We start from the raw sequence: 21,591 nt of genomic DNA on the forward strand, positions 1-21,591 counted from the left end.
AAAACCTCAAAAAAGAAAGCAGATGAAAACTATTTCACTAACTGTGGTGGGAAAAAAAAAGCAATTTTCTTACTCAGTAGCTCTTTCAAAGAAATGGTCTTATTTAATATCATCAACAGGTTTGTTCGAGCATGGAAACCTTATTTAACTAACAGATAGAAAGTCCAGTGTTGGTGGGACCTTCGCAGAGTAAATCAGTGAGGTAACTGTCAAGAAACCAATGATCACCTCTGGCCGCCATCCCAACCCCTGAGGCCAAGGCTTTGGTCTCATCCATGGTTTAGCTGCGATACAGAGTGGGGTTTATGAGGCTTTTTTTTGCCAGGACCAGCTGTGCCAGCACAGACCTGGAGGTGAAAGGACTCCTGCTTCCTTTGCCCTTTTGGGGAGGTTTTGGAAATTTTGCCTGGAGTATTCAAATATCACCTTTTGTACAGCACTGACCAGTCTTCTGCACTCTCCTATGCAGGAGCCCTGTATCTGTGTTTGACATGACTTTGGTACAGATAGGGACTCAAATCTGGCTCCTGTGGTAACCTTATCACTGCCTTCTGCTGAGCTGAGGCTCCTCCCAGCCTTCCAGGGAGCCTGTAGTGTACCTTCACAAAGTTGCTTCAATGAGCTCATGTGTTGGCAAAAGTTAGCCAGTGTGCTTTCCTCTTGCCAACTTTGCCCTGTAGGACTGGCAGTTTCTGCAATCTTTAACCCAGTGAGGATAAGCTGTAGCTAGAGTTGGCTGGGTACTGTTGGTCACCTTGGGTGCAGGAATTACCAAGAAAATTAATTTAAATGACACTGTTACACTGAAAAGTACTGAAATTCATTTTTGTAGTGACACTCTCCTACATCTAGTAAAACCAGTTCTTTAGGGAACAATAACTCCTAATTTCTCCTATAAAAATGCTTCAGATTTGGTCCAAAATCAATAATAACAGTAAACTGCAGTTTCGGACAATTACTGCAATGACTGCTGCATTCTATTAATAAGAGTTGCATACAGTTGGCTACATAGGAAATTGCTCAGCTCGTCATGTCTGCTGTTAGCAAAGCCGCTGTGTAATATTAAAGGAAGGAATAGCTCTCAAATTTGGGTTGATTCAATAGCTGGAGGTCTGCAGTGCTCAGCAGCGGCCTGGAGATGAGCACAAGCTTTTTTATGCTTTTTAGCTCTGCTGCTTATCCTTCACAGAACATTTTTATATGTCATACTTGCCCGTATATTAAAAGTTTAATATCCTCCTGGGATCCGGCAGCTCATTGTCTAATGCTGCCTTCCTGAAAGAAAACTCTTCATACAAACCAGCTTCAATGAACTTCATCGCTTCAAGTTCATTGAATTAAACCCAGCCAATAACACTTACAGCCCTAAGGAAACTAAAGAGGGCTTTTTAAATGGTCATAATTAGGGCAGGGCCATCCTTCTATTTTTGCTTGTACTGGAAGATGTTTTACAAAGAGCAATGCTGTCTATTTGTCAGGCAGTGTTGAGGGAGTGGAGTCTGGGGTGCTGTGATGAGTTGGTACCCAGAGAAGTGGGAAGGGGTGCAAACACAATAATGTGTGTTTTGCTGGTTTAGTTCAAAGTGATGTCTTTCTGCAGTTTGTTGTAACATGCTGTGGTGAAGAACTTGTTTAAGCTATAGTCATCAGCTCTTGGGGCACAGCTCAGCTCCGGAAGTCCCCAGAGAGGAGAACATGGGGTGTAGAAGACCTCCCAGAGAAGACTAAGCTGAGGGAGGCGGGGAAGGGGTTAGTGGCCGTTTCTAGAGGTGATAAATCAAAGGGCTTTTTTGTTACAAAGTAGCTTTTCCTTTGAGGTAGTTCTGTAGGCGCTGAGTACTGCAGGTTGCAGTGCGGCGTCGCAGCAGACGGGCAGTGCCTTCCCAGCATACCCCCATCGCTGGCCAGGCCAGGCCCTGCCCCAGCCCATCAGGAGCCCCGCTGCCCTCTGGGGAAAGATGAGCTCTGGTGCTGCCCTCTGTGCACTACAGCTCCAAGAGTCTCGCTGGCCACTCTCTCCTCCCTGTCCTTCCACCAGAAGTTGCCCTCGTCATTTCATCCCATCTCTCCAGTTAATTGTTCATCTGAACACAGCTTCATTTGTAGAGCATTCAGAGGAGTCACTTCAAAACTGTTATTTTTTTCCATTTTACCTTAAAGGAGGCAGCAACCGGAGGAATCAGGATGGGGTGGTGAAGGCGCCTGAAGTGGGGATAGCAGACCTTGCCCCCCATCTCATGGCTACCATTGCTCACTCGGGGCAGCTCTCTCTACTGGCTGAGCTGACAGACTCCTCTCTCAGCTTCCCCAGTAGAGACCCAGGCTTGGGAAATCACTGCCCCAAGTCCGCAATCAGCCTCCTCCTACCTCCTGCCAATGGGTTGTGTGTAGGTGTGAGTCATGTCAGACTGGTGGTGCCAGCTAAATTCCTCTGTGACTCTGATATTTTAGCTCACACTGAAAGCCAGAGGTAAGTATGAGCCTGTTTGCTTGTGCCAGTGCCCATCACTGTACTGCAAAGGACCCGGTCACCTCCGCCGTGCTCGTCCTCCCTCCGGTCTCTCATGTGGTGTGCCTGTGCTTGGAGAGGAATAATTCTGAGTTGTGAGTTCATCTCTTGTTACCAGATCTTCATTGTCACTGGAAAATTAAACAGTGACTTCCATTTTCACAAGGATTAATTTTGAGTCTTGCAGCAGGAAAAAGAAAGGGTATTCACTTGGCTTTCTGTGGGTTTTGAATCTGTTGGTTTACAGAGAGTGTAAGGTTAGGCCTGTGGGCATTCTGTGCTCCTGGGGTTCACTTGTAATTCAAGACTAAAGAGATTGTGCCATTTTAATGAGCTTGTTTTAAAGGCCTCAGCTGATGTGTTGTGTTTTCGGTGCTACCAGTCTGTGCCAGTGCTGGTGTGGAGCAGAGGGTGCCAGTGTGCTCTGTAGTGCCTTAGCTGTTGGTACTGCCTTGGCAAAGGGAATTACCCCATTTCGGTAGTGGTCCTTATTTAACGAGTCTGAAGGGGAACATGCTCCACCCATATGTAATTTTTCTGGGATGCATGTCAATACATGTGGGCTGACTTGGCTGGTGCAGACGTTCTGGCACATGCATCAAAACTTGTTCACTTAGTCCTCCTAACTGAGCATGAATTTAGTTTCATGGCAAAATTATCCTCCCTTCAAATGCTCTTATACCTGCAAGCTGAGTTCTCAATCGTGAGAGAATACAAAATAGCAGTTTTAAAAAAAACATATTACAGGAAATAAGTTGCAGTGTATTACAAATCTGGAAACTAATTATTTTGTTTATTATACAATCCTATAATCTTGGAGCTGAGTGATGGCTGAATAGGAATTTAACAAGAATTAGACAAAAGGGGATGTAGACAGCGGTCACAGGCTGAGTGACTTAAGTGAAACTAATTATTCAGTTGCATAAGAACAATTTTCTGCTAAGATAAATTTCTATAGTTCTGCAGTTGATAGATTTCTTGTATTCTTATACCTTCACGATAACATTTAATGACAACTAACATGGAAGGAGAATGTTTGAATGCAGCTTCTCACCAACTTCACATGCCAAGATTCCTTGCTAATGATTTGACTTAATTTCTTTAATGTATTCTTCTTTAGGCTGATACCTCTTTTGGAGTACATCAGAGAAATGACATGCAATATAATATTATTTCATTTTCCACTTTTTTTTAAATCATAGAATTACTTTTCCAGTGTGATAGTTGAGTTCTGCCCTCAGAGCTGTGCTCCATACAATATCCCATTCCCAAGCCCTTTGGAGCTGTGTGGCCAGTAGCAGATGGGATCTGTTCCCCCATGTCTGTGTGCTGTTTTGCTTTGATACATTTTCAGCACAGCCATTAGCATTTGCAGCATGATTTTTTTAAGTGGCATATTTTTAGAAGAAATCTGTTATGCTTTATTTTAGATGATACCTGATGCCTAAAGAGCACCACTGCCAAACATGTCGTGCATAAAAGAGAACATTTGGAGAAATGGCTATCTTAAAAAGATGCAGCACGATTTATTTGAGCAATTTGTTTGAAATTATGTTCATCAGCATGAATTTCCTTGTCATCCATTCTATAGGCCTGGGTTATGAGCTGGAAAAAGATAAAATGACTGATCAGAGCCAGTGACAGTAACACAGAGTTAATTCATGCTCGGAGTTGGGAAAGTATTATGAAATTATTGTATTGTGCAAATTAGTGACAAAGCAAAATAATGCTTTAAAAGGAAGACACCAGAATATCAGTTTAATTGACAGCTATTACTTTATAGCATATTAGGAAATAATACTGTGTATGTTTTGTGCCAGTGATGAAGTCTTAATGCTCTAGGAGTTCATTGGAGCATCTCACTTAGAGCACTGCCAGGAAGGGCAGAGAGCCTGCTCTGGTTTGCAGAAATGACAGTGCTGTTGTGCAGATTGTTGAGGGTATTTTCCTGGAAATGGAACTGGGAGACTCAGTACAATAATTTGAATAGAGTAGGTTGCCTGTGCTGGGAAGGAGTTGGTGGACCCTGAACCAGTGGTGTCCAAGAATTGGGAACTGTTTAATTTTGCCAGTATAACCTTTAGCATCATGGAGACTGGCTTTGCTGCCTTGCCGAAGCCAACTCAAGACCTGACTGTGCAAGGAGACCTGTTTGTGCAGCATTAATTGTGACAGACGTAGGGCTTGTGCAGGGACACCATGTCATGCCTTTATGGCCACAAGAAATCTTAAGGAAAGACTTGTTAATTGCGCACTCCTTTTGATAATATTTGTGGTGCTTAACAGTTAATTTCCATAGATTGCTTGCATGAGTCATTTATCCTGCACTGTAAGTATCAGTATGGGGAAAGTCAAGGCAGAAGGCTCTGTGGTACTGGGAAAGGAAAAAAGGAAAACCAGCAGCTGAAAGTGGAGCTCCCAGCAGGAGGAGCAGGGCCCTTCCTTTGAACATCTCCCTGGGGGTCTGGGCTTGGTTGTTTCTCTTCAAGAGTAACTGCTGTCATTTACCATACAAAGGGAAAAGTAAATGCCCTTCTTCAAAGTGGCTCTAATGTTTCAGCAATGTGCCCACATGGACACAGGCGCTTGTGCTGTTCTGTGGAATTCTCTGTGCTCGCCGGCACTGTAACTGTGGGCTGAACGCCTCTAGCTTTTGTACACACGATGTAGCTGTTCTTTGAATGTCTTGTGTAGCCTTTGGACTAAGCAGCACCTACCTGCAGCCTGCTGAGGACCCAAGAGCAGGAGTCACAGAAGAAGCCATTTCAAGAGGAAAATAAAGACAAGGGGGAAAATGGATGTGTCTAGAGACAAGAGAAGGAGAAGGTGAGGGGATAGCCGGCATGCAAGGTAAGTTGAGTCTCTTGCTCGTACCCATCCAGGTTAGAAAGGACCCAAGCAATAACAGGAAAGGTCCATGCCGCTCTTTCAGATGATGTAGGTTTGAGTGTGATGTTGGGCACCTGCCCGCCTTTGCTCTTCCTGCCACCCTCTCACCATATCCATACCTCACGTGTCAGGTACTGCTGTGAATGAGCACAGTGACTTGTTATTGCTTGTACTTCCTAATCCAATTGGCGTGTATTATTGCATTAGCACTTGGCAGTTCTATTAAATTATAATCCTGTTAGTACAGAGTTTAATTTGTTTGAGCTACATTTATGAAACATGTAAATATACTTTCATTGAGACAGCTGCTGCTGCCAAACACAGGCTGCAAACTCTGCAAAGGGCAGAGGAACTTGCAGCCTCAGCTGGTAACACATCTGGCTCTGTAGAGGTGTGCACAGAGTGTGTATAGATGTTGCAATGACATCATATGCTCATTCAAACACCCTAATTTAAAATGTATACCTGGTGACCAAAGGAAAAACGCTTCAGATTCTTCAAGGATACACTGGATGCTCCAAACTGTAATGGCAGGTTACTCCTGCCCAATAATGGAGACTATAACAAAGTTCTGTTATGGAGAGCTATTGCAGTCACTGAGTGCTCAGTAGGAACTAAACCCATCCCCTGTCAGCCAGGGAGCTGCAGCCCCAGGATGCTCTTCACCAGCACTCAGGGCCCTGGGGCGTTGAGCAAAGGGAACTGCTTCTGGCTCTGCTGTTGAGGAAAAACAACATCCTCTGCCAGGGGATTTATTGCTCTGCCTCCAAGCACTACCCCAGCCATCAACATGCAGCATATTTCTTCGGTGGTTTGGGGATATATAGGGCTTGAAGTGCTGAGTTTTAATTTTCTAATTTTGCAAGCTCTTTGTCTTTTCAAACTACATGGCTTTCACTTTTATCCCTTCCTCTGCCCACCCATAAAGCATTTCAATCCCTCAAATGTTAAATCTTGGAGATGTGCAACTGCTGGTAACACAGGACAGGGAAAAAGTGGTGTGGGTCTGAAATGGTAGCAAAGAGCAACCAAGGGCTCATTACTTAAAGAAGAAACGCCTGGTGCTTTTTGCATTTTTTTCCTTGAATATTAAATATTCAGTGTGGAATACCAAAGCTCACTTTTTGAGACAGAAGGTAGGAAACAGTGATTGACAAGAAGGAACAGGGATTGACCATATGGGTTTATGCCTGTATTTTCAGGGCTCTTCACTCCTGCTTGTGGTACCAGGGAACTGTAGTCTTTAAACAAACATAGTGGGTTTTTATAACAAGCCCATTTCCAAACAAAGTCTTCCCCATCCCTCACGTGTGGGTGTGTTGCAAAACATGAAGTCATGGCACAGAAATGTTGCTAAATTCGTAAATTGCAACAGGCAGATGGATCTGATCTGAGCAAGAGCAGAGCCCTTGGACAATGCATTCACCCACAGGTTTTGCATCTATTCAGAAGTTATCTCAGTAACAAGATCTGACAAAAAGTCCATTCAATAGTTACAGATCAGGCTGGGATTTATACCGCTTGGGGGAATAAAGTGCCTTATTTGATTTAGATGGGTCTTTAACCTCAAGCGATGCCCTTTAGAGAGTAGTGCTGGATTTGGTGTATCTTCCTAGATTGTTTCTATCTTTATATTTTAATGATACCAAGATGGTTGTTAGTGAGATTTTTTTATGGTATCCTGTCAAATTAAGCAGAGAGCCTGGGCTTGATTTCTGCCTTTCTCAGTCCCTGCACAGTTGTGTACCTGTGCTGGCTGGCTCAGGGATGCAGCAGTGGCCACTTGCCTTTGGGCCCCCTCAGCTTCAGTCAACAGGACTGGAGGCCCCATTCAGCATCACCTCCCCTCCTTCTGCCAGCAGGATGGGGTAAGGCTGGTGGTTCAGTGTGATGTGTGGCAGTGAGGGATTTCTCTGCTTGGCTGGATGCAGTGCCAGGCAGTAGTGCCATTGTTCAGGGTCACACTGAGAGTAGTTCAGTTGTCAGAGCAGGGTGCTGATAGCACCAAGGTTGAGGGTTCAATCCCTTTATGGGCCTTTCACTTAAGAGCTGGAATCAATGGTCCTTGTGGGTCCCTTCCAGCTCAGAATATTCTGTTATTCTGTAATCTCTATACTCTTCAGGTATTTGCCTCTTGGAGCTTGGTAAACCTGATTTGTCCCACATGTCTACAGCAAGCTGCCCTCTCTGCTTCCCCTGAGGTTAGTGGAGATCAGCCAGTGACACCAGCAGGAACAGTGTTTTCAGTAGTTTTACCCAAGAGGATTTTAGGAAGCATTTTGGATTTAGAAAATGCTTACACCTTATTCCACTTGCCTTTCTCTGACACTGTGAGGTGGATTTTAGAAACCCAAGTGTTTAACATCTGAACTCTTTGATGTTATAACGGTTTTGGTTGGGTTGTGCTGATGTCAGCAATCCCAGGGATGTTCCAGCCAGCAAGGACAGCTCTGGTCATAAGGAACAAAGGAAAACATTTCTTGCCGTAGAAGTGAGAGTGCTCTAAATATGTCAGATTCCTAAACTAAAAGGATTAGGCAAAACCAACAGGGATTATTTAATTATAAAACAAGGTTTTTTAAAAATAATAATAAAACAAGTAAAAAACCACTTTATAATGTACTAACCAAGACCTGGTACCACCATGGACTCTCGCCTCCTTCACATCACTGAGATTTGGACAGGAGGGTGATGAGCCATTTGTGGAGGTCGAGCCCTTGCTCTGACCATGGGGCTTGGCCAGGGCAGCATTCTCGTGCAGAGGCAGGATGTCACACTTCATTAGGAGAGACAATTTGCACTCTTAGGAAGGACAGATTTGCCAGACGCCTCCTGTGGCTTTCTGTTGCTTTGATGGCACAAATCAGCAATATATCTGGCCTAGCTAGATACTAGACCAGATTTACAACTGTTCTATGCCATGCAGTGTGACACAGCTGAAGGCCAGGGTTGTCTTTGGCACTGTGATTTCGCATTCTCCTGTGCACCCAAAGGGCCAGTACCAAGGTGCAGAGAGTCACGAACAGCCTTGCTGTAAGTGCTACATCCCAAGTGATGTGTGCCTGCATTTCCACAACACTTCTCCAACCAGAGGAATTTGTTGTCTGCTGTTGTACTGCTGGGAAAAATGAACAGGGGCCTGTTGGTGACCACACAGGATTGCGCATTGTGGTAGATGCAGCGTTAAGTACACAGGGCTGTTAGCAAAGGACAATTCTCCTGGTGACCATATTTGCTGTATGTTTGGAGCCAGCATCCATCTGCCTTTGTGAGAAGGATCCCCGCTGCCACTGGCCTTAAATTTCTTAGCTTCACCTCTAAATGAACTCTCTGTTGCTGGGTGAGATCACCCACGTCCCTCTCCGTTGCTGCTGGGGACATGGATATCCTGGCCAAGTAGCACTGCAGAGGCCTGTGGAGCTCTCCTGTGCAGGGACCACTCATGAGCAGTGAAGCTGCAGTGGTTGGAGTTCTTTCCCAGTGTTTGACATCTCCTGAGCCAGCTGGGCATCCCTCCCTGGCTGAAGTGCTGATCAGGTCTGCTGTAGCTTGTGCTCTGCTATCCTGAGCCTCAGCCCCAGGCACAAGTGAAGAAAGGATATTTTAAGGACCAGAGAAGAGCTCTCAATGCTGATCTTCCTTCAAGTTCATGGGTGATTTTTTTACCCTCTACCCCCAAAAAGCTACATTTGGACTCTCAAGATGCTGCAAGCAACACTGCTGTGAAAATGCCACACCGTACCCTGTACACCACTCCACAGAAAATCAGGAACCAGCTGATGGTGGGAGAAGGAACACTTGCAACTGTAAAACCCAGGTAGTGAGAGGTGCCAGAGCAGCCCATGGGCAGTCCCACTGCCTGGGAGATTCAGTGCAGCCCATGCACTGCCCTCCCCATCCTGTGCCGCCCCAAGGAAGCCCTTTAGTTGGTGCTTTGAAGAGCCGTGCTTGTTACACCTTTACTTTGCAGCTTGCTTTTCTGAAAGATTGCATCTAAAAATTCTAAATGAATTCTGAGCAATGGTTCATCTGGTTTGAAGGAACAGTGTGCTGTCTGCCGAGTTCATTCACTCTCCTTGGCAGTGATTGGGTTCGGATATAACATTTATATTACATCCATTAGAGCATTGAATGGGATGTGAATTATCCAAAGCTGTTGCAATCATCACTTAAATCTTTATGGATTGCAAGTAATAAACATAACTACAGCGTTGCTGAGACTTCATGCCACTTGAACACCAGTTAGACAGAGCTGAAAAAAGCCTATAGATTATTGGGTGAGATGTTCAAGTCCTAAAGTGACTTCTGTTCCCAATTCTCAACTCTAGTGGTCACCAGCTCCTTGTATCGCCTGCTGCGACTTGTGAGGACCAACCCAAACACTGGCTACAAAGGCACTGGCATCTTTCCTGGAAAATGGCCCTTTCCTGGCAAGATCGCAATGTTCTTTTCATAAATTAACAGCACTTTTCCAAGAAACTGCTCAGACTCTTCACTGCAGTCCAAGTTTGTTCAGGAAAGGGTCCTGTTTGCTGCACTAGCACACAAACATGATGGCCCGTAACTGGAACCCAACTGCCAAAAGGAGCAGCCTGGCCTGCTTTTGCAGTCACATGTGGGACTGCAGCCTGCTGGGCATGTGTCTGGTAGAAGTCAGTGATGGCAGTAGGTGGAACATCTGGTTTGGGGTTATCTTCTTTAAATAGGTGCTGGTGAAATCATGACAAGTAACCTAAAAGGTCATTAATCAAGCACTAAAAACCTGTTATGATTTATAATTTGAGAGGGTCAGAAGTTCTACCTTCCCACTTCTGGGACTAATAAAGATCTACTTCTTGAATGATTAATTTACTTGTCTTCTACTTCAAGCTTGTTCTGGCCAGAAAGAAATATTGTAACACCACCAGTTTTCTCAATGGAGATAAAATTTACTGCAACTAACCTGAAACTGGGGCTTTGGTAAGAGGAGGCAAGGCAAAAAATCGCTCAGACAGGTAAGGCTCTCTCAAAGAGAGGAGGAGAGAACAAATGGCTTCTGAGTCATTGTGTTCCCTCTTTTCCGTATTAATTGCATGAATGGAAGACAGGTAATACTGCAATATAAATGTGATAAATGCTCTGCAAAGAGCATATAGCAGCTCCATCTTCTGAGAAGGAGCATCTGCATGGTGAACATACTCATCTTGGAAACAATGCCATATTTTGTACAGGATCAACCTGCATGAAAAAGTGCTGTAGCAATTCCTGAATTTGAGGGAGAGGTGGCCCAAGTTTTTAAATTGAAACTGAAGCTTTGGGGACCCAGCTCAGGGGTGAGATTTTAATGATTTTGTTTTTCAAAAATCAGTTCACTCCATCAGTATCATCCTGTCATCTGGGACCACCAGCAACAAAGGGTGCAAAGAGCTTCCGTGGTTGGTGTCTTGCACCCAGACGGGCTGAAGTGCAGCAGGGAAGAGGCCCCAGGGCCACACAGCAAAAGGAAGAGGAGGTTCCCTTTGGGATGGTGCCATATTAAATTTGGAAAAAGACTGGCACAGCTTGTGTTCTAGCAGTAGCTGATGGCTGAAATGGGGAAGGTTATGCTGCCAGCACCTGAATGGAGTCTCCTAATAGCGTGGCAGAGAAATCAAACAGCTGAAACACCAATAAAACCCACTTCTGTCAAGGTATAAGATCATGTTTGTGGCAGCCTCTGTAAAGCCTATAAAATAGGTGGGCACTGATCTTACAGTAGCAGATGGTTTAATTTGCCTCTCAGGGTGGTACTATCCCATATGAGGCTCCTGGTATTGTTTCTCTAAACTCAAGTCTTCCAGTCATTTGTAGAAAAAATCTTAGCAGGGTTTGGTAGAGCTGCCCAAGAGAACCAAACTCACAGGTTTATGCCTGGATGATTCAGATATATTGGATGAAAAGCAAAAGCAAGGAAACAACAAAATCCCTCAGTTATGGGAAGGAAAAAACCACTGCAACTGTCTGGACAAGAATACCATCCTGTGGCATCCAAAAATGCTAACATCCCAGTCCAAATGGCCTCACCTCGTTTTCTTGGCATACAGAGCACAACAAGAGAACACAAGCTCTCAAACCTCTGAACATTTTACTTTTATCAAAGCAACCAAACTAACAGAGAGGTCTGGAAATCACATAGGGGAGATGAAAAAGAATCCCATCATAAATTAAAGCATGGAAAAACAGTGGAATCCAGCTAAGAAAGGGCTGAGGACTTTACAGGATATCCCATACAGCCAAACAACAGCAACATGATTTTAAAAACCATCTGGAAAGCACAAAATTATCCCAAGAAAAAGACAAGGAAATGGAAGTCTTTTGAGACAGAGCCCCAGAAAATGAGGAAATTATCTTCTGAGCTGGACAGTGAAAGAAGTAGGTGGCTGGTGACACAGCCTTCCCATGGGACCCAGACAAGTCATTTAGTGTCTCCATTCCTCTGCCTCTCAGGCAATTTTTAAAATCCTCTCTCAGACAAGCAGTGCCAGGCCAAGCTACGAAAAATCCCCTTCCTAGACCCAGCAGCCATCACTCCTAGAAGAACCCTTCAATTCCCTCTACAACAACCAACAGAACACTTTGCAACTTGGTGGCTTTGGACTGGCTGGCACAGGCACAGCTCTGGCACGGGCACTGCCCAAGGGACACCATTGGGACTGGCTGGGTGTGAGCTGAGGGGTGACACAGAGGATTCATGTTCCATGGGCACTGCTGAGCACTCAGCGAAAAATGCCAGGATCCAGACATGGTTCTCTGCACTTCCATCAGGATCTCAGCCAAAGCCATGACTGACTCTGACTGTTAAATTGAACCAGGCTAGACAGCTACTCAGAGATGAGCAATTGGAAAATCTCAGCAGCCAGGCTCACTTTCCAATATATCTACTTATCTTGGGAATTTGGGAGTTGAGGAGTCTATCCCGCACCAGCTCATACTGCATTCATGAAGTGCTGGACCAGGGCTTCCAGAGGCATCATGCCTTCTCTCACCATAAAGTTGCTCAAATCCTGCTGTGAAGGAAGCAGCTCATGCATTAGGAGGTTTTGGGATTTATTTCCTGGAAGCAGGCAAAGTTGTTCCTTAGGACTTTGAAGAAACAAGCTGCATTTTGTGCTTCACAAATTGGTGCCTTTTCTTGCATGTTGAGAGGGTGTCCTCGCTCAGGTACAAGATGTTCCTCCCAGTGCCCTGCCTAGCAAAGTAGCTGAGCCAAGGGAGGCTGGGATCTTGCTCAGGCAAATCTCCAGGTCATCTGGAGGGGGGGGACAGGACAGGCCAAGGCAGGGAGGGACAGGCATCAGCTACTCTTTCATGTCTGACTTGCCTCCCCTGATCCCTCCATACACGACCTCACCCTCTGGTACCAGCCACCTGCTCAGCCCCCGTGCCAGGCAGGATGGGGACAGCCCCAGCACCAGAGCACCTTGGCATGGTGACAGCTCCACCAGCAAAGCCTGGGTGGGCCTGAAGCAAGGAGTGACTCCTTGGCACCTGTCTGCCCATCCCACTCAGCTCCTCATGCTAGGACAGATGGATGTACCAAATCACCTCTCTTCTACTCAGGCTGAGGGAATGTGGTACCTCACCTGGCAAACAGGGCTGTGACAAATTATAATGAAAACCCCAGGTTAGGCAAATTCCCATCTGTTTAGTTAAGATAATTTTAGTTTACTACTTTGTCTTTTTTTTTTTTTTTTGGCAGTTGCGTGTGCTCAATTAGCTGCAATCTTGGCTTAAAAAAAATAAAGCACCCTAATTAGCATATTCAGCCTTCTCATTTCCCAATACTGTATAATGTTGTGAAAGCTAATCTATAATGTATTGGATGTTATGCAAATTCTCAGTACTCCGTATGGGGTTTACAAAGGCAGGCAAATTAAAAATAGTGTTCAGAATAGGACTGGGGGGAGGGGAAAATTTGCACAATAAAATATGCAGGTAGGAGGAAAGGTGTTTATAACCTTCTTCCTATTGTTTGTGTATTCTCAGCTGCACAATGCTTTTCAAAGCAGAGAGGTGTATTGCATAAAATCTCTCCAAATTGGATAGTTTTTAAATGAAATTTAAAATTAGAGTAGTGTTCTCTGAGTAATAATTCACCCTGCTCTCTGCTGGGGCTTGTAAGGGGAAGGTAAAGGCACTGAGCTTTCACTGCCTGGCATTGCAGGTATGCATGGCTGCTTGTAGCATGTTCATCTGGGGGTCACCAGGGGTCTCAACACAGCCCAGCTGCCCAAGAAGGTCCATGGTGGTGGCTTGGCCAGGACCTGGCCACTCTCCATCGGTGTAACTGAGTGGGGCAGGTGCGTTACCTCCACCCCCAGGGTGTTGGCAGTGTCTCGGAGCGTGCTTTGATCCCGTTAATATTTTACAGCCCTACCTGTAGGAAGATGCAGGCGTAGCTGCAGCACAGCTGGCTTTTTAGGATGCCGCTGGCTCCTGGTGGAGGAGCTCCGTGCCTGCTGCCAGCGCCGAGCCAGCAAACATCGTCTGTCTCATGCGGCTTGTCACCGCCACCCGTTGGCTGTGTCCAGCTGAGTGTGTACAGCCAGCCCTGATTGATACTTAATTAGATTACAGCTGCTGCTTAAAAATAGCCATTTTATATAAATAAAATCTTGGCTGGTGTCAAACTGAGTCCTGTGCAGGCCAGGAGTGAGTGGTGCTGCCTCTGCCTGGACAGCCAGAAAGCTCTGCAGGCAGTGCTGGCAGTGCTGGCAGTGCTGCCACTGGGACCAGCGGTTCTCCCCACCTGGATGGCTTTTCCCTGCCCTTGCCTCCCTGCTGGCCTGGGTGACACTACATAGAGTCATGTCGGAGCAGCCTGTGGAGCGTTCAGCTCAGGAGCTCTTAAACACGATCATTTTTCTCATGATACCCCACAAGCTTCCTGGGCTTGGCTGCCACCCTCCTGCCAAAGAACACGAAGCATCTCCGAGGGCAGCACTTCCCAACATCAGCCACCAGCAGTCTCACAGCCATCTCAGAGGCAGCTTCTTGGCAGATGAGGGAAAAGGGCTTTTCTTTACCAGCTACTTCTTCCAGCATCTTGCCCTGCCCCAGGCAGGGCTCAGCCATTCCTGTTGCTCAGAGCTGTGAGCCCTCCCAGTCTGGGGATATTTCCCTGAATGCCGCTGTAGAATTTAGCTTCTAGTTAAGGTGTTTTGTATAGGTCCTGCTGCTCTTTCTCCTGAGTCTCTTCTGCTCTGCAGAGAGTCAGGAACTTTGGGCAGGGGTGGGAGGAAGGCAGGGAGCAGCAAGAGCCAGCCATGAGGCTGGCACTGGAGCAGACATGGGCTGAGCTCCTGTGTCTCCTCTGCTGACAGCAGGCCTGAATGGACCTGAAGCAGGCTGTGCATGTGTCTGCCTGGTGTTATCCCACGCACAGTGCTGCATTGCTTAGGATAAGGACCCAGCCCTGTGCAGCTGTGGAGCAGGGATCGGCGCTGTTCAAGCAGGAGCAGGAACTGAAGGTGTCTCTTACGCAGGGAGCCTGTCACATGGAAACAGGCGGGAAAAAAAACAGGACATCACACAAGGAGGAAGTGGAAATGACAAAACCCAACCGAGAGCTCCTCAGGTGCTGCTTTCCCACATGGGAGGGGCAGATGAGCTCAGTCCCCCTGGGCTGTGGGCTCTTGGCAGCATGAGTCAGCCATCTCCGTTTATCCAGCCAACATTTCCCACTCTGTGCACTTTCAGCCGGTGTTTCCATATTCCCTAATTTGCTTCATAGAGGTCTGCATTTGCTTATTTTCTGCTGCAGTTCCCTGGACTGGGGAGTTCGAGATGCAGCAGTTCTGGGGAGTGCAGCTAAGCATGATGCCTCCGAGCACAGCCCCTGCAGCGCCAGCCACAGGAGCTGGAGAAGCCACCTCCAGCAGGGAAGTGGCTGTGATGGCTGGCAAAACCTCCTCCATGGATCCAGCCTGGGGGTTTTTGCTTTGCAGATGTGCACAGAGACCCGCCAGGCACGGGGGCTGCCAGGGATCGGGGCCCACAAGCGTTGTTTGACCATGAGAAGCCACAGTGGCTGGTGTGGGGGCTTCCCTCTGTTAGTGCAATAGGGGGGTCCTGCTGGATCAAACCTACCCAAGTCCATAAAGCTACTGCAGGTGCCTGTGGTGCACCAAAGTGGGAGATTGGCCTTGCTTTGTTTCTACTGCCTTCATTTAACAGTGAGTGCCGATTACTCAAAGCGATATGGGCAGGACCTGGTAATGTAGAGATGCTCTAGCGTTAACTTAAGGGGATGATCCAGTTGCCTGCAGTGTAAATACTTTGTGGCCAGGAACCCTGCTTTATCGCTTTGTATAGTTTTAAAGTAGTTTAAAGATTGAATAACATAAAATAACATAATATAATGTTATTTATGTTATTTCCCACGTGAAGAACTCCTGTAAACCTTGCAGTATTGAAACTCAGTGAACAAGGCATCTTAGACAAGCTGAAAAACAAATGGTGGTACGATAAGGGTGAATGTGGAGCCAAGGACTCCGGAAGTAAGGTCAGTCGCTGAAGGTCTTTTTGTACTGATTAGCAATCACATTTTGACCCACTGTTTGTTTATACCAAGAATGACTTTCAAAAGTTGCTGTTTACGTTTTGAAGGTTGAAAGAAAAGAATAGAAAAAAATAAGTAATTCTCAGAACATGACAGCATTTTTCTTATATGCAGTAACAGACTGTAGTTGTAAGTATGTTTCTCTGTGTGAGTATTTTGCTAGAAAAACATGCTAAGAGAAGCCCCCAAAGTCTCCCAAGCTGATGTCTTCATTTAAATGTGCAAGTTTCAGCACAGTCACTGTCTATTGTTCAGGCCAGCATCTTTTCTTATTTTTATTGAAAAAAAAATTTTTGTTTCAAAATTATTACTTAGATTCTCTACATGTCAGTTTGGGAAACAGTCACATGCTTGCTAAGGGCACAAATTTTCAGGACAGACAGCTAATAAGGAAAAAATGCCTTTCCTGCCCTATTTGCAAATTCATTTTGAAATTGATTGGATTTAAAAAAAAAAAAATCTAGAAATACTAATGGTGAATCATTACCTAAATATTGTATATTCCTTTTTATACTGCTTTGAACTATTTTGCTGCTGTACTGTCCTGTCATCCACCAGCCATGCTATGGAGCTGTCCAGCCTCATGCAGGACCACTGTAGACCCCAGGGGAGGTCCCACCTCTGAGGTGGATCGGCCCAGTAGCTGCACACTTAAATTGCAGGAAATATTTATTTACACCACTCAGTTAAAAGAATGATTTTTTTTTAAATTTTTTTTTAATGCTTATAGACCCATTGGGAAGAAAAACTCTGTAAAAGTGCTGGGCTTGTTGGAGTGAAGGACATTTTCAAAGGCACCAAGAGGAGGAGGAATTCAGCTCCAGCTGAAATCAGTCACAGTTGAGTGCCTAACTCCCCTGGTGCCTTTGGAAGTGCTCTCTGTAATCATTCGAACAGAAAACTATAATTTCAAAGCACCCTTTCAGTGTCAGAGGACAATTTCAAGTTCCAGCAAAGCCAATAATAAAATTTCATTGATTTCAGTAGGACTGGAAGTTACTTAGGGCACAACCCAGTAGCTGTTGTATCAGATAAATTTGGGATTATGGGGTATCTGAACACATGGCAGCTTCCAAAAGGAACTGTGATCAAAAAGAGGTATAAATGATTAAGATCTTTAGTTTAAATGGCAGGTTGTTTGCTACAACCACGTGTATCCAAACTGCCTGTGAAACACACAGACACTTACAAGGTAGATCATATTTTACTCTGACTATATGCAAAATTTAGCTCTCCCTAGAGAGACTCATTAACCGAGCTCTGTCAGCAGTGTCTTCTCTGGGCACAGCCAAATTTCTTTAGCACCTGCCCATCAGGGCACACTCAGGCCACTGTGGTGTGTCAGCCCAATCTGGGCCGTGCCAACCAGGAGCTGTTCCTGCCCACAGCCACCCACCCATGCAGCAGCAGAAGGGTTGCAGGTCTATTTAATCCCATTCCAGAACCCTCTTTTTTAAAATGCAAGCTTCTCCCCCATCTGACATGTATTGAAGGAAGATAAACCCTGACCAGTGATTTTTGTGTTACAATGTCAGGTTTCATTCAGTAACTCACTCTCCAGAAGGTGCTAGTTTAGCTCAGGGCTCTGCTACTTGACCTCTAAGTAACTGACCATCTTTCTAGGGTGGGTTTTTTTCCCTAACTGTTGAAATAAAAAGGTAGTTAAGTTTAGCAGCATCTCAAGAATTTTACCTACATTGACCAAACCCAAGTGTGTAGTGGTTTGGCTTTTTCTTTTTCTAGTTTTGTCATGGCCTGCTGTAAATTCTGCTGTTTTATGCAGCCACTGGCACAGCTTTCCCCCAGTGCCTTTGCTACCAGGGATGCTCGGCCATAGGCAACTTTGCTCTGGGACACCAAAGGCCTGGGGAAGTCAGTGTCCAAAATAACCTCATTGCCTTGGAGTCAGCCAGGGTTTCACCCACCACAGGGTGGAGGACAGAGGAGTCACTGTTGTGCAGCCCCGAGCTGCGGGGATGGGGGGTCAGCACTGGTCCGTGGGCTGGACACTGAATACCGTGGGTGTAGCTATTCCAGCTAGGGCTAATGCAAAGTAGCCTGTTGTCAGTCTGTCTGTCTGTCTGCCCCTCCCAGCAGAACTAACAGCATGGCTCGTTTCTCTTAGGACAAGACGAGCGCTCTGAGCCTGAGCAATGTTGCTGGCGTGTTCTATATCCTTGTGGGAGGCCTGGGGCTGGCCATGATGGTGGCACTGATCGAGTTCTGCTACAAGTCTCGGGCCGAGTCCAAGCGAATGAAACTCACCAAGAACACGCAGAACTTCAAACCCGCTCCCACCACCAACACCCAGAATTACGCTACCTACAGGGAAGGCTACAACGTGTACGGCACAGAAAGTGTGAAAATCTAGGGGTACGGCTGCGGGCCGGGAACAAACCCTCTGGGTTTTCTTCTTTCTTTCCATTTTAGCTGTCTGTGCTATTCTGTTGTGTGCACCAGGGAGCTGCTGCAAGAGGCTTTTGAAGCACCGTCTTGTGGCAGTTTCTAAGTATCAGTCATTAAAATTTCTTTCCTGATCAGAAGCAGGATCAGAAAGGTACCCTTCTGTTTTACACACTTCATGCTGAAGTGAGTAACTCCTCTCGCCAGCATCGTGCTAGTTCAAATGAAAGTATTTTGTTAATTGCTTTAAAAATCACTATAATCAGAATTCTTATCTCTTGTTGCTGATCTCTTCCTCTATGTTTTGTAAACTATAATCAGGTCAGGTAAGTGCTTTTAGGAAGTTTCAAAAAAAATTTACAATAGAACCAAACCTTCTACACTAGAATTCATGATTTCCAAAGCAGGAAAAGTAGAGCTGAATTGCTGACAAATGATTCTGAGAAGGCCTGATTAGCCCCTTGCCCACAGCCTGTGCCCCTCCATGGGCTGAGCTCCCCTGCCCCTCACTGCCAGGCTGTGATGAAATCTTTCTGGTTTTATTTTAGATCTTCACCCTGACAGCATGCAAGACAAAAAGCAGCAGAGAATGTGGCTACTTCATGGATTCAGACCACCTGAGCCAGTTGTACTCTCTCCGAGGTGTCAGGCATGACACGCATTGATGATGGTGCAATGTACTTTTAATAGGAAAAACTGGTATTTTTTCCTTCAGTGCCTTATGGAAGACTCTGAGACTCACAACAATGCAAACCATCACCGAAATATTCTTGCTTTGCTTCAAAGAAGTAAAAGAAAAAGAAGAAGAGAGGAAAAGAAAAGAAAAATACAAGAAAAAAATGAAAAAAATGAAAGGGAAAAAGAAAAGGAAAGGACTGGTAACAAGATATTGGTACATGAAAAAAAAAATTCTTGTAAAAAAAGATCAGTGTAACAAAAGCCATTCTTTGATACCACTGCACAGTAACTGAACTTGTGTCCTGAAAGCAACCACAGCTGGTTTCATCAGCCACCCCAGTCGTATCAAATTATGAAACTCCTCCTGACACAAAGCCTCAGAAATCTGCTGCGTGCAAATGCGGACTGGCCTGCCACTGCTTGTATGAGCTGATGTCAAGGTGTTTCAGTATTTACTTACAGTGGTGTGATTTGATTTTTTTTCTGAGCCACTTTAATCCTCCAGCTAATTTGAGCAATTCTGTATAGCAGCAAAAGGTGTAACACCTGAAGGAAAGAATCTGTGCATTCAAACCAATTAAGGTCAATGACTGTGAATCTGTTAATCCAAAAGAAAGTAATTTGTGGAACTGCATGTCTTGCTTCCAGATCAGTAAATTAATTTCTTGACAAGGTAGCTAAAGTGCAGGCAGAAAATACTGCATTCCTTTTTTTTTGTTCTATCATCAGGCATACCTATACGTGCTTTATTAAAATGACATCAGGTGGCTTTTAAAATTTAGAAAAAAAAAAGGAAAAGCTACTTGCTGTTTAGGTTCAGACCATATATCTCTTTTCTTGCTGTGCATTTGCATTTTAATTCACTGTTTAATATCAAGCAATGAAGCAAGAGAAGGGCAGGTTAGGTTTTCCCAGGCCTGCTTCTGCTTCTCCGCAGTTCTCTCCCACCTAGCACTGTGCTCAGCTAATGCTTCTCGGTAATGGTCCTTGTAAAACAGAAGTAAGGAAAGAGGATAGTAACTCCAGTTAGAGCTGCAGTTCCAGAGTAATAGTAAGTGATCTAACATGACTCCTGCTAGTAGTGTTATATTATATCAGCTCCTGCCAACTCTTGTTTCATGCCTGGTGAGAGGATGCTCCTGTCCCTGCCTCTCTGTGAGGAGGACACCGTGCTCCAGCCACCTCTGCTACAGGAGGGGCTCACTACTACTCACATCCAACGTCTTAGACAGCAGCAGCATTTCAGCCTTGAACCTCTGCCTGGATACTACTTAACTTCATCTTGAAAAATAAAAATTAAAAAAAAAGATAAAGAAAAAAAACCCACAAAACTTTAAACATATTGTCAATCCATGGGAAATGTTCAATGGAATGTCTGCATACTAATTACCTCTAATCGACAATATGTATTTTCCGTAGTTTATGATAGACTTTTATTTCATCAGTAACATACAGTGAAAAAGAAACTCATTTAAACCAGTCTGACCCTTAGGCGTTTAGTTTGCTGATGATAGATTTGAACTTTTAATAGGATTTAAAAACAAAAAAAAAACAAACAAAAAAAAAAAAAAGAAAAAAGAAAAAGAAAATCTTGTTAAAAATAAGTATTTCCAACAAAATGTAATATAAAATCATTTTAAAAGCTCGTAGGAGAATAATTTATTGTTCAAGTTTTTAACAAGATTGACAAAAAAATTGTTTTCATTTTCTTTTCATGAAACTGTGATTTTTTTTCAACTTCTGAACGCGATCACATCCCCAGCAAGGGCGAGCTAAAGCTGTGCAGTTATGAGTTGTATTTAAAACAAATGTTTTTCTTAAAAGCTGTATAAAAGATGTATGTTTATCAGATCAATTTTTAAGAGTGGAGGCTTCACACCAGTGAAGAGAGTTTGGTAAACGGTTCGGTATTTTTTAAACTTGCATGTAAATCTAAAATGTGTTGAGTGCTTACCAATTCCAGCTACCAACTTCAAGCTATTGGAAGTTTGGCAGTAGTCTCATGATGATTTGTTTTGGTATATATTTTTTTTTTTTTTTGTTTTGCTTTAGGGGCTTTGGGGGTTCTTTCCATTTTCTTTTTTTCTCTCTCTTTTTTTTTTTTTTTTTTGTAATTTAAGTTCGTAATTTTGGTCGTTGAAACTGCACTTGAGTGAGCAGAAAAATTGCCAAGCAAACTAATGGCTGTAAAAGCATAAACTGCATGTGTGGGCATCAATTACTGAGCCTCATTTTGATGAGGTGTTGTACAAAGAGTTTTAATACATTTTGTAAATAAAACTGTAAAGAAAAAAAAATATTAAAGAGCTTGCTTCTCTTTTCTTCAGCAGAGAAAGAGTCCCTCCCTACTGCTCTCCCTTTGGCCAGTCTGGGATGCCCCTCAGATATTTACCACAGAACCCTGGAAAGGTTCAGATTGGAAGGGACCTTAAAGATCACCCAGTTCCAACGGCCCCAGCATGGGCAGGAACACCTTTCTCTTGACCAGGTTGCTCAAAGCCTTGTCCCGCCTGGCCAGTTTAGGGGTTCCCAC

At 44.7% G+C, this 21,591-nt stretch overlaps 1 protein-coding gene across 6 annotated transcripts in view; it reads left to right on the forward strand.

The window, feature by feature from the left end:
• GRIA3 (glutamate ionotropic receptor AMPA type subunit 3) overlaps positions 1–21,357 on the forward strand; it is a 148,092-nt gene extending 126,735 nt beyond the window's left edge. For 2 of the 6 annotated variants that reach the window (XM_032123645.1, XM_032123643.1), the window contains 2 exons: positions 18,103–18,350; positions 18,929–20,758. In XM_032123645.1, the coding sequence (XP_031979536.1) occupies positions 18,103–18,348 (246 nt within the window). In that variant the 3' untranslated portion in view covers positions 18,349–18,350; positions 18,929–20,758. Of the gene's footprint in view, positions 1–15,805; positions 18,351–18,928 lie in introns of those variants that run through there. The other 4 variants (XR_004242982.1, XM_032123646.1, XM_032123641.1 and 1 more) reach the window with 4 other exon arrangements.
• Positions 21,358–21,591: the final 234 nt, after the last annotated feature.

This window comes from Corvus moneduloides, chromosome 14 (assembly GCF_009650955.1).
Source record: "Corvus moneduloides isolate bCorMon1 chromosome 14, bCorMon1.pri, whole genome shotgun sequence".
Lineage (NCBI taxonomy): Eukaryota > Metazoa > Chordata > Aves > Passeriformes > Corvidae > Corvus > Corvus moneduloides.